At 35.5% G+C, this 13327-nt stretch overlaps 1 protein-coding gene across 2 annotated transcripts in view; it reads left to right on the top strand.

The window, feature by feature from the left end:
- DNTT (DNA nucleotidylexotransferase) overlaps nucleotides 1-12671 on the top strand; it is a 76899-nt gene extending 64228 nt beyond the window's left edge. For both annotated transcript variants that reach the window (XM_066323798.1, XM_066323797.1), the window contains exon 11: nucleotides 11743-12671. In XM_066323798.1, coding sequence (XP_066179895.1) covers nucleotides 11743-11829 — 87 coding nt within the window. In that variant the 3' untranslated portion in view covers nucleotides 11830-12671. The remainder of the gene's footprint in view (nucleotides 1-11742) is intronic.
- Nucleotides 12672-13327: the final 656 nt, after the last annotated feature.

Raw genomic sequence — 13327 nt, 5'->3', positions numbered from 1 at the left:
CAGCTGTGGAGTTTGCTTTAGACATCTGCAACAATGACTGGATTAAAGCTACAGCAAACATAAAGATCCAGAATTTATAATATTGATTTCCACTGTGCTCTCTACAACTACCTGAAAGGAAGCTGTAGCCATGTGGGGCTTGGCCTCTTCTCCCAGGCCAGAGTGACAGGACAAGGGGACACAGTCTCAAGCTACATCAGAGGTGTTTAGTTGGGCATCAGAAAGTATTTCTTCACAGAAAGTTGATTGGGCTTTGGCAGGAGCTACACAGGGATGTGATGGAGTCATCACCCCTGGAGGCGTTTTAAGGACAGGCTGGATGTGGCACTCAGGGCCATGGTTTGGTTGACAAGGTGGTGTTGGGTCACAGACTAGACTTGATGGTCTCAGAGGTCTTTTCCAACCTAATCAATTCCATGATTCTAAGATTGCTACAATTAAACACTGAGTCATTGTAAACAGATGCACATACTTTCATTTATGTCTCATTCTCTCTCAGGAAGGTGTAAATTGCATATGTGATTTGGGCATTTTTTTTCTTTTTGCATCTGGTCTATTTTTAAAAATTAAGAATTAAAATAATCTACTTTTCTTACCTCTTGGTAAGTTAAAAAATGATGATGGATTTTCTTAGAAATTGTGCTTCTCCTTAGTGTTCTCTTAGCATTTTAAATTTTTCTCATACAGCATATGATTGGCCATTTTTACAAAGTTTGCCTGTAATTAATACATATATTTAGCTAAACTTAATCTCTTATTGCTGTAAACTTAATTTACAACAATACCAAGCTGTAAATCTAACACAAAGATAAAAGTACCTAATTGTCATTTCCTATGCTTGGAGTGTTTTTTGAGCATTTCAGTGAAACTTGTATTACTAATTAACAGATATCTCTCAAAATGTACAAGTAGGTGCAGATCCTGAATATTTTGACTATACCTTTTTACTAATTTTAATTTCTAGGGCAGTACAGAATCAATAATTTTCAATTGTTTTAATTCAATTATTCAGCCAGTATGCTGGCATAAGTTATTGAATGGGGGTTACTGAGTCTCATATTTTCGGTCAAAAGGAAAAAGTAATTAATTTGAGAAGAAGCTAGGTAGAGAGGAAACTGGAAAAGGAAGTAGCTGAGGACCACAGAGGAAAATGGCATAGGAAGTGGGAGTCAGAAGGGGATGGTGGATGTACAAATTTGATAAGTAAATGCAGAGTGGCTGGAAAAAGCAACGAGGAATGGAAAGGGTAAATTTAATTATCAGCTCCATTGTGGAAATGAATGTAGGTTGGCTGAAGAGACAACTGAAAAGGGGCACAAAAATAAATGACAGGGAAGAGATCTAAGTGGAAGTTTGATGGACTGAAAAATAAATTAAATTCATCAGGCTAATACTCTAAGTTGGCAACAAGAAGTAGGTAAATGTCCCGTTGCCCCAAATAACCAAATAAACCAGGCAAATCTCACTTAACTCTGGATATGGTGTGAGAGGAGCCTGGAGTTACATTAGAAATCTGAGAGCAGACATCAACAACTTAGCATGGGGGAGTAGCAAAGACAGGGAGCTAGAACAGATACAGATTATAAAAGCTCAGTCTCCTAAGACTGATTGATCCCACACTGGTCTGCAACTCAAGATTGTGTCAGTGCTGTCAGCAAATATTTGTTAGCCCTGTAGCACAGTACATTTCCTGCCTAGTGAACAAAGCCTAAGTATCTTATAGGATTTGAAGTAAGCAGCAATTCTTTGAAGAAATGAAGTCTCTATGCATAAACATAGGAAAATTGAATTAAGGTCAAGATTCAATCCACCACATTCTGGGATTTCTTAAATTGCAGGTCTTTGATTTTGCAATCCCAATAAAGTTCTTCTGAAGTGGTTTGTTTATAGTAATCCCGTATGAATTACTCACAACTGAGTTTCATAAAATCCAGGATTCTGCATTTTTCTCATTTCATTCACTCTTACAAAGCTTTATAAGGTAAAATACAAAAAAAAAAAAACAAACAAAAAAACAAACAAGCAAACAAAAACCCAACCAAAAAACAAACCAAAAAACGCAACAGTATTTGACAAAGCTGCTGTAAATAGCACAGACTTAGACTCACTTAGAAATGTGAGTATAGCTGAAGTGAAAAAGGAAATAATCCCTGACAATATTTTTAAGGACTTTGTGGTAGTACAGAAGTTGTCAGAGAGCTTCAGTGACAATAAAGTTTTGATCTGCTTTTGTTTACAACACTGTGCTACTTAATATGTTAAAATTTTTGCCTGTGTTGTCAGATGGGGAGTTCCAAGTTTCATTTCACTTTGTGTTCCCCAAACTGAAAACATGTGAGTCTGGGTGGCAATGTACTATGGAATGTTTTTAATTTTTAAAATTCTAATGGGAGATTGGATGCATAAAAATGTAGTGTTTTGCAACAAAGTAACCACAGATCTGTCATTTTAAACAGACAATAGTTCCATTTTATGTACAACATGGTCTTGTTTACAAACTAAATTTTAGCAAGTTCTCTTAAGTCAACAGATAATGTTTTTTAATATTTTATTTTTCAAACTGTCAGTACTTCAGCACTGGTCTTTTTCTTTCTCCTTCATCAAAACTACTTGGAGTAACTAGATTGCTGTAGAAAACATGAAAATATTTTGTTACACTGCGTTATGATATAGTTGGATAAGTGCCTAGAATGTTCTAATATTAGCCTGATTATTCTATTTTACTTAATTAATTTACTTGTTACTGTTCAGAATTTAATATCAATAAACCTGTAATGAGAGCCAGAGATGTGTTTAAGAGAAACATTCCAGTCTGGTATTTCTGATTAAAAGCACAAGACATGTCCAGTGGTAAAATGAAATGAGAATTTATGATTACGGCTTCTTTACATGCAAAAATTATTCATGCCCAGAATTTTTAGAATAAATTCCACTGCATTATTTTGCATCAGTACCATTACACATGATTTTGCCTGAGGGTATCAAGTCAATGGGTAATGCTTGTAATACTGCTTTTTCAATCATGGTTTGTTATACTGTCATTTCAAAAAGTAATTTTTTTCTCTCTGATTTATCATCTTGTTTGTAGCTGGCTTAGGAACAGATCAGTTTTTATTTTAAGGCAGGCATGCTGATGTGAATATTACTGCAGAAAATACCAGTTAAACATTAAAATTATATATGGAGATAATATATTGTCAGAGAAGCTTCAGATTATTGCTACTGAAAACCGTTATGATACTGTCAAATGAAAAATGCACAATGTCTGCAAATGTTGTGGGATATTATTATTGAATTTGTTGACATAGTTCACATTTCTAGAACAATTAGTACTTCAGAATTTATGTTCTGTAATTATAAATTTGTTTGTGTTGTGGATAGTCTCATTCATAAGCATAGCTTAAATATTTAGTAAAATGTCTAATTACAAGCAAAGCAAAATCACCAACAGCCAGTCTTAAAAACAAAGCTCTTCAAAAAAAACCAACCAACCAACCAACCAAACAAACAAACAAAAAACAAATTAAAAGCACGGCAAAAAGCACAGAAGGAAAAACACCTGAAAGTTGCTAGTCATGTTGTTTAGGAAAGTACTTGAAGACAGATTGTCAGATGTTATAACCATCCAGGAAGTATAAACAATGTGTGTTGACTATAATGAAGTTAAATTCTGATGGGTAATTACTGCACAGTTCCTTGATTCTGTAATGTTTTTTCATCAAGCAGTGTTTCGTGTTGAGAATACTGTCTGACAGAGTACTGGTGGAATGACCTGCTGTCCCTCTCAGGCTGGAGAGCACTATGAATATCAGGACCATGAAGAGGTTTCATTTTTCCATGGTACTTTCTGGCAGTGTTCATACTGTGCAAGACAATCATCATACAATTATTTGAAAGCTCTCACATAATGACAGAATTGTATGCATTTTTATATGGAGATGGCTTTACTTAGCCTTTTTTCTTCCTTTGTTTCCTTCCCACACTCTCCATAAAGTCATTTTGCTTGCTGTGAAGGCTACTGAACACAGTGACTCTTTTTAGCACTTTGTCTACCTAATGATCTGCTGGAGATTTCAGAGAAGTAGTCACTATTTTACAGATCAGTGTTATGTTGTATTCCCGTATTTCATTGTCGATTGAAGGCACTCAACCTCCTATCAGTCAGTGCACTGCAGGAATTTATGGATCTTCCATAAACTTTCTCTACAGTTACTTTACGAAATTCTGGGTCTGTAAGTGGTGTAAAATTGCAAAGCTATTTGTTATGCTGAAGCTCAGAGCAGATTTATGTTTTCCACCCAAGATGTACAACACTCATTTTTGTAAAGTTAACAGCAACATACAGAAGGAAGAGAAATTGTTGGCTTCCTACTCAGTGCTTGCAGAGCCTGCTTTCACCCTGGTCATGGCAGGGGATGGGAGAGAGATGCTGATCCCTCTTTCCATCAGAGAGGACATGAAGCTGGTTGTGATGCTGAAGGTAAGGCTGCCTGGTGCAACAGGACAGACCTGAATGACACATGGAAATCCTGGTGCATGGGCTGCACCTGGTTATGGATAGATCAAGGAGATGCAGCTTCATCTGTTAAAATGAAATGGAATTATAGTCCTTGTGTCTTAACATTGATATAACTTAATTCTGATACTGATGTCAACAATTTTTAAGTGTTGATGGTGCCTCTGGGCTCCTCTTAGTAATTTTAGTAAAAATCTCTTTCTGTTACCATATGTATTCCTTTTTGACATACAGCATATAAAACACAGCCCACTCTCCTGCTTGAAGTGATGCTCAGTGACTCAAGTTCCACATTGATAAGGGTAGAAAATAGCATGGAGCTAGGTATTTAGGTAGGATTTTAAAGAAATGTGATTGGGAGGGGCTAGCTTTCACTCACATTTCTTCTATTATTGTATTTAATAATCAATTAAATCAATATAAACCAAGTAATGGTGCTTCTCTTTAGGTTAGTAAATTCAAATATAGACAAAGCCACATGATAATTATGTCAGAAAAATGCTTATTTTCTTTGAAATCAGTTCCTAGCAATTGTTATGAAGAGTTCTGATGCATTTTCTGATAGGCTTCCTCAGACCTTTTAGAGTTCCTATCTGCAGCGTTAAACAAATTGGGTCCGCAAAAATTCACTCCAGAAAGTGATTGCTTTCTGATAATGAAGAAGGTGGGAATATCTTTTTGCCAGTAAACAACTTCTGAACAGGGAGTAATTGAAACACTCAAAGGGTGCAGCATCCTTTTTCTCCCTTCCTCACAGTGGCTCCTTTTGCTGAGTCACTTTTTTGCCTGCACCTTCCTCTCAGAAACCCACTAACTCACATATCCATTCAGATGAGACAAAAACAGGTTAAGCTTTTTCTTGAACCTGTTACAAGTCTTAACTAAGACCCTAATAAGTTTATCTAGACTATTGCTCTATTCTAGGTGCCTTTGTTTGCTTTTTCACTGGCTGGTGGTTGAGTCAATTCATTTGGTTCTGTAAATTTTGGCTTGAGTAAAATGTTCTGAGTCATTATATTAGATATTTTAGTCGGATTTTTCATCTACCTGAAAAAAAATTAATTCAGAAATGTCTGAACTCAAATTCCACTGAAATTTTCTCTTCCCTACTTTCAGTTTTACCTCCCTGTCTTGTTCTGTGTTGGACTCGTTCTCCATATGGAAGTGCTGAACTGCAGAAGCTCATCAGCATGTTCAGGATGGTAGGAACTGTTCAGTATGGTAGGAACTGTTAGCACAGGAGGCCCATGAGGAGGTCATGTCAAGTCCACCATTCAATAACTCATCCATCCATGTTTGGGTTTAGCTTTATTCTACCCTATTTCTACATTCTCCTTTCTGTCCTTCTCTCCTGCATTTTTTTAAATCTTATTTTTAGAAAATGCTAGTAGCATCTACATATTTATGATTCCAGGATAAGCCTAATTGAATTTGATGGGGATCAAGCATATATACAACTCAAAGTGTTTATTCTGGGACTCACAGTAACTTAATTGTCAATAAATAGAATGTCCAATTAGTTGTGCCATGGAGTGAATTTGGATAATGTTTCATCAATCAGTCTGTTTAATCTGATTACCTCTCTCTGATTGACCTTTCTGGAAGCAGATGTAAGTGTGATGCTAAAGCAAACATATGCTCTGCCTGTCTGTTTTGTCTTCTCATGGGCTTTCCTGACTCAGTTGCTTTGACAGTGGTCCTTGTACTTGTCAAATCCAAGGATTCTTAGACATCTGCATTCAGCACATTCAATGGTTGGCTTTGGAACTCAAGTTTTTGTTCGAAAATTGTGCTTTCCTTGCTCGAGGATTACTTTTTTATGACCTCTGTGTTTTCAAGTTTGCTTTTTATTGTGAGTTAGTGGAGGTATTCAAGCTCGTGAGGCAGCTCAGGCTTCCCAGTGGAAAACAGCATTGAACTTGTATGGTTTCCTAAGGCTAGTTTGCTAAGGTTCACCAAAAATCCATGCAGCTCTCTGTAGTCAAATGGAAAAGCCTTTGGGATGCCTTTTATTTTGCACTGAGACTTTCCTTTTCTTCTCACTGGATTTGTGTACTGTCAGTCACAGGCATCTTTAACGCTCAAAAATAACAATGAAATGCAATTATATAGGTATAAAGCACTAGGTGGGTACCTACACATTTTTAGCTTTACAAAATTAGAACAACTGATGGAGCAACATATATTTTGCTTTCTGGTCTCTTTGTTTTTTTTCTTTCTCTTCTTACCTTTCAGGCAGGCCTCATTTCTGTTTTTAAAGAATAATTAGAGCAAGTCCCAAAACCCTCTTGCAATTCTGATCATACAATAAATGAAACTGTGAGTACTTCAAACTTCCAAATGTCGTCTTATTTCTTTTCGCCTCGGTATTTTGTGGATTAGAAGAAGTTGCTTGGGGCTATTGTTGCATATTTCATTTAATATTCATGTATCAAGAAAAAATTGTATGTACTAGAGCTACTTGTTTAAAAATATTTAACAGTTGTTGCTACAGCACTCACAGAAATACTCCCATAAAAGTGTTGGCTGTTTGCACCTATTCTAACTTGTTGGTTTTATTTCAGTATTTGGTTATTTTAACATTTTCACGGATGAGAATTGATTTAATGCTCTACCCATTTATTGTCAGAGCCTTGTACTGAACTTGATAAAATAGAACCACTGAGTATAGAAGACAGTCAATCTAAAAATTGCAGGAAATGTAGAAACAAAAATACTTCAGTGCACTGTATTGTGGATATGTGATTGTACAGACTTCCTTGATACAGTGCTCAGACTACGAACTTATTAGTTTTGGCTTGGTATGCAGGAGTTTACGTCAAAATGGTCCAAAAGTCACAAAATAATGAAATATACACCCATACTCTCAGGTATACGTTATAAAAGGCCGATTTAGTAAACACAGCTTCCTAATGGTCCTGCAGTGCTGGTGTGACCCGTGTGCCCTGGTGGTGCATCAACACCTGAGCCTGAGCACTGGCCCAGGGGCACAGAACAGATGGGGTAACACCCAGGTCAGGTAAACACACAGAACATTCCCACTGCCAATCATGTGGAAGATACAATTACTTATGTGTCTGCCTTCACAATTCTTTCTGTAAGCCCCTTCTGTTATTTTTTCAAGGATACAAATGCTGTTTGAGTAAATGGGATCAGAGAAAAAGGGAATGTGAACAATTTAATAGGTTTTTACTTTTAGTCTGATAACCCATTGAGGCATATTCTATTAGTTGTGGGTCTGACATTGTGGTGCACTGCTTCACTGAATGCAATGGCCTTTCATATCTAAAGAAGCTGTTGCAAGGAATGTAAGCAGCATCATCTTTTCATTTGTCCCAAATATCTTTAATTAAAACTCTTCAACTGACTTGACATAAGTGATTACTTGTGAAGATGTCACTAAAGTAACAAATACATGTGTAAGAAATTTAAGGTGCATTGTGGTATCTTTGACCATGGCTGATTAAGCAAGTCCTGTTGCTATCATCATTCATCTACAACTGACTTTACCCATAAATCTTTTTTTTAGAATGGACTCTGTGCAAGCACAATGACCAATTAAGTACCAAGTTTGCAAATGACAGTCTGTCCTCTTCTTTTCTGTTGTTCATTTATCATTGTCTTGCTTACGGCCACTGTGATAATTTGAGATGTAAAGCGATGAGGCTTAGACTGCTTGGTATTTATCATTCAGTGTACTAGTAGAACTACAAAGTTAGGTATGATCACATTGTCATTATATCTCTACTTTAATAATTTAAAAAAGAAAAGGAAATATTAAGGTAATTAAACTGATGCAAATATGTGTCACATTAAACAATAAGAAATTCAGTGATAGAAGACAAAAATTAAATTTAAAATCCCTAAACATCTTGTTTAAGATTTTGCCATTTTAAATCATGCAACATAAAGGACACAAAGAAAAGGTTAGAATAACTGTGTATGTTAATGACATTCCAGGTGCTTGTCTAGAAGCAAAATTGTATCAAAAGAGTATTTTGTAAATTGTTAACAAAATGCTGTTGGCAATAAGCTCCATGCCCTTCCTCCCCTCCCCAATTTATTTCATGTAATAGTATGTCAAGAGTTCAGACAGACCTCACTGTTTATGGTCCTTCAGGGTCTTTTACAAAAGGAAGGTATGTGCCTCATACAGTGTTACAATTTTCAAAAGGATAGTGAAATCTGCTAGAGTATGACTACATTCTTTCTGAATTACATCTGTAAAGTATATGAAAGTCAAGGCTCTGAAAAGAGTAGGGAAAATAGGATATGGAAGAAAATTACTTGGTCTTTAAGGGCACAATTTGGCTGTGACTTACTCAAGAACAAATATGGAAATAGTTTATAAAATAGAATTATGCTAGTAATCAATTAGAAACATTCATACTTAATTCTTGTTCTTCAGCTAATACCAGGATTATAATGATTTAAAGAAAGAAATTAATCAAATTTTCACCACATGTCTCATCTTCAGAATAGTGCATCTCACATGTACATACAAACCTGGGGTACTTCACTCTGCAGCAGATTCTGCTGGTTCAGAACCATCAAATCCCAGTTCATCAATGATAACATGTGGTACCGGCTTCTATTTTTGGGTGCTTCAAACTAATTTTCTAAGTTCATCTTGTGATGGATTACATAGTAATGAAATGGTATAGCATCAGGCTAAGACTTATTAATAGTATTACTCAAGAGTAAGAGATTATTTATTTTGGTATTGGGCAACACACAGTTATTGCCAAGCAATTTGGTAATAAACAGTAGGATATCAGTCTGCTTGGAATACAATTAAATGTGTGCCTTTCAAGAAAGTTGTGCTCTTGACTAGTGCTAATTTATATAACTAAAACTAGAGTTCTGCTTTATTAAGTGATGGTTTCATTTTGCTGGATTCACTGTATTAAAATGTGATATAAATGACCAAGTGGCAGTAGAAGTATAACATACATGAACTTTAGCCATGATAGGATATCACAAAGCTGTGCTAGCTCTGTGTCTTCACTCTCTCCTTCTCTTTCATCAAATGTATTATTGATCATTAATGCCAAAATGAATAATAAGAGGTAGCAATTCATATAAAAACATTTGGATGGCAATTGTTCTACATTAGGTGTAGTTAATGGCCATGTTTACAACCACAAATGTAATATTTACATCCATTGAAATGACAGAATTGATTAAATGGGATAAGAGATAAGTGTACCAGAAGCTCCAGAGCATTATTTTTTGTAAATTTGATTGATGTTGAAGGGGCATGTTTTGGATCTGCAGAATATTAGTAAGAAGATGAAATAAAATCATGACTAGGCAAGCAGTTCATTACTTCTCTTGAGCAAAAAGAAAAAAGCACAAAAGAATGGTAGTGAACGCAATAATTAAATTTGCACCACTAGATAAGCTCTGCATAGATTGACACAGAAGGAAAATCATAGGTTATGATTAACATTAATAACACTTACACTGCTAAAGCAGCTGGCAGATATCAGCCAGAGATTCATTTAGAAACATTGCTTGTAGCTACTGAGAATGGTATTCAGCATCAAATACTTTGTATTAGAAATTTTCCCTGTCAAGCAAATGAAATGAGTTTAGCTTGCAGGAAAACATAAAGTGACAGAACAAAAGAAATGGAATGCAATTTGGGGTCCCAGAGATATGAAGGGCTTCTATTAAAGAGTGTCTGTAACATCTGTCTACAAGTGTAAGGGCTTTTTTTCTTGTTTTACTTTTATTCTTTTTTGTTTTTGCAGTAGTGTAGGAGTACACTACTTTTTTTGCAGTAGTGTATGGATTACTCTCTTCTTCTTAGTAACAGTAAAAGAAAAAACCAAAAGAAACCAAAAAAAAAAAAAAATCCTGTCAACCCAGGAGACACTTGAGGAACAAAATATCCTCAGTATTTTTATTCAATGGGCAGTTGCTGATGTTTTCTTTCCTTTTATTCTGTTCAATTTATATTTTTTACCATTTTTTCTTCTTCTATGTATGGGGAAAAGTTCAGTATTTCTGCTGTTCAGTGTTATATGTAGGTTCCTTTTATTCCAGAATCTGACATTTGAACTTCCTAGGAAAAAAAAAGGATATTATTTTTCTATGATTTATATACAATCTTTGCTATTGCAGAGACAACTTCAATCACTCAGTTCTCAGTTGTGAATGTCTGGTGCTAGAAGTTGTTCAGCCATACCATGGGTTTACTCTGATCTAATTACAGACTTCTCTTCCTGACCCATTCCCATGGGGGTGCTGGTCAGCACAGCCCTCCTGGAGGTGCTGCTTGGCAGCCAAGGGAGCAGAGGGGCAGGCACACATGTTCCCAAACGTTGTGGTAGTCAGAGATTCTCCTTACTCAAAGGAATTTATCAGTGGGTTCTCTAGACAGCATCTCCTCTTTCACAGTAGGGAGTAAATCCAGAAACTCAACCCTGAAGTTTTCACAACACGTTGAGTTTGATTATTCAGATTTGAACTCTGATTTAGACTTCAAATCATTCAGGAACTGCTGAAATATTAACTACTCTTTCTTGCTTCCAAACTCTAAATTATGAGGTTTTTACTGTTTTAATATTCACCCACCTTGGCAACTTTTTAAATTGTTATTGTACTTTAGTGATGAAAGGAATCCATAAGGCTATGTACTTTATTATATCAACCATCATATGGGGGGCAGGCTTGTGAGTGTTCCTGTATACAAATAATCTCCTGTATTTTCAGAAGTGCAGGTATGAAAAAACAAAACTGCATTTTTCTGTAAAACATTCAGAAGCAGTGTGTGTAAAGAAAAAAAAAAACCCTTGGGTTTTAATTGATGCTTTTAATGCTTGGCTATGCACAATTAGTGTTACCATCAAATTAGTTTGAATGCACTTATAGAGAACATTACCATATTAATTTAAAAACATTTATGATTTTATGAAGGAAGTCCTGCTATTGACCCTCAAGGAAGGGAAATGTAAGTTGGATTTGAGGGTCTTGAAAAAGTAAATCAAAACAAAGTTGTAAGCTAGTCATTAAAAGTGAAAACATCAAGCAGCATTAAAATTCTTTTTTAACTTGCTTTTGCATTTCAGGGTAGGCACACTGATGAAGACAGTGCATTCTATAGGGGATACAATGGGTAGAACTGTCAAAAATTAGCTCCTTTTCAACAGCAGAAAACATCAATTGAAATTTCCTTCTAACACCCTTATCGACTTTCTTTTTAATTTTTTTTTTCACAGAGGATCTTTCTCAAAGCTGGAAGTGAGGAAGAAATCTTTGCACATCTTGGCTTGGATTATGTCGAACCATGGGAAAGGAATGCTTAAAATTCTTCACCACTGTACCTTCATCAGTTGACTACAATGGTCTTTTCTGCCTACCTTGCAGTCTGGTTTAGTTATATATACATATATAATAAGTGTTTCTATGACACCAAAAAAAGAGTTTAATTTTTTCATAGTCTTTTACAGTCTTTTCTAGTTTTTAAGTTTCTACATGGGAGTGATAAGACAGAGCTTGTTTTGGGGGAAACTTGGAACTGGTGAGATTTTTGCTTATGAGAGGAATTTAACATTAGCATGAACAATACTTGTTTTTTAAAATAGTCAGCTACAACAATGCATAAATAATTCAAAACATTTGAGCTGAGTCAAAACATTACTGAAATGTATGCTGGTGTTTAACTGAATTTCTTATGTATTTTGCTGAATCTCTGTATAAAATTGCTCTGTATATAAGGCTTAATGACCTAGGCAGTAACTACTTTGCAGTCTCAGCAACTTGAGGCTTCAGTAATATTTTCTCAGGTAGGGCACCATTCTACAAAAACTATAAACAAGTCGATCATTCAGTGAGCTTTAAAAAACTTTTCACAGGAAGGGATTCCACAGAAGAAACCTTCAACTGTGTAGAAAAATACTATAAATTTAGAATACTGATTTGGACTAAAGAGGATTCAGGTTATGTGGAGTGATGGTCCTCCATCAGGAATTTGAATCATAAACTGCATGAAAACAATAGTTTTAACTGTCAGGCTGGTAACTACTTCAAGACAAAAGACTTTAACTATCTGTGCTCAATTCAGATAGATGGAAATTTATTTATTAGTAAGTGTAAATACCTTGGAGTGGGTTTTTACTTGAGCTGTTGGGTTATCGGTTACTCTAGAGTGGTACTCCCTCCCTTTAGTCAGAAATTCAGGATGTGAGAGGTTTTCTGATAAAAACCCTATGAGATATTTTGGTTTCAGGAAATGTCCAGGTAACTCTTGTGACCATAATGACAATGAGGGATTTGTAATACATTTATCCTTTAATAAACAGGTGCATTCAGTGCTTTAGGAAATGAAGGTACTTAGTGATGATTCATCATTTTGAGAATAAAGGTGATTAAAAACACCAAGACTGGTGAAATGATTTTCTTCCTTAAAAATCTGGATTTTTTCCTCTTTTGAAGCTGACTACAACTCTTGACATGATGAGGAAAGAATGACAATGACAAGGCTGTACACAACAGCTATTACTGACAGTAAAGGCTTCCTGTATTCAAAGAGTATTTCTATTACTAAAAAAAGTATGCTTCATTTGTTACTCATTACTCTCAACTGGGGAATAGATTTTTAGAGGACTACATTGTAAACTATTTTAGAACCTCAGTAAGGGTTGTAGAAAAATGTGTTAATTGCAGGAATTTGCTTCTTGCCTGTGTCAATAAAACAACCCTATTTAAGTGCAGTTTGCTAACAGCTGAAAATACAATGGTACTTCCTAAACTGCTCTAACTATAAAGCACTGGTATTGCTTCCTGCTTTATTGTGCTGATGTA

The sequence above is a fragment of the Sylvia atricapilla genome, chromosome 8 (assembly GCF_009819655.1).
Source record: "Sylvia atricapilla isolate bSylAtr1 chromosome 8, bSylAtr1.pri, whole genome shotgun sequence".
In the NCBI taxonomy this organism is placed as follows: Eukaryota; Metazoa; Chordata; class Aves; order Passeriformes; family Sylviidae; genus Sylvia; species Sylvia atricapilla.
This window is presented reverse-complemented; position numbering and strand designations above follow the sequence as displayed.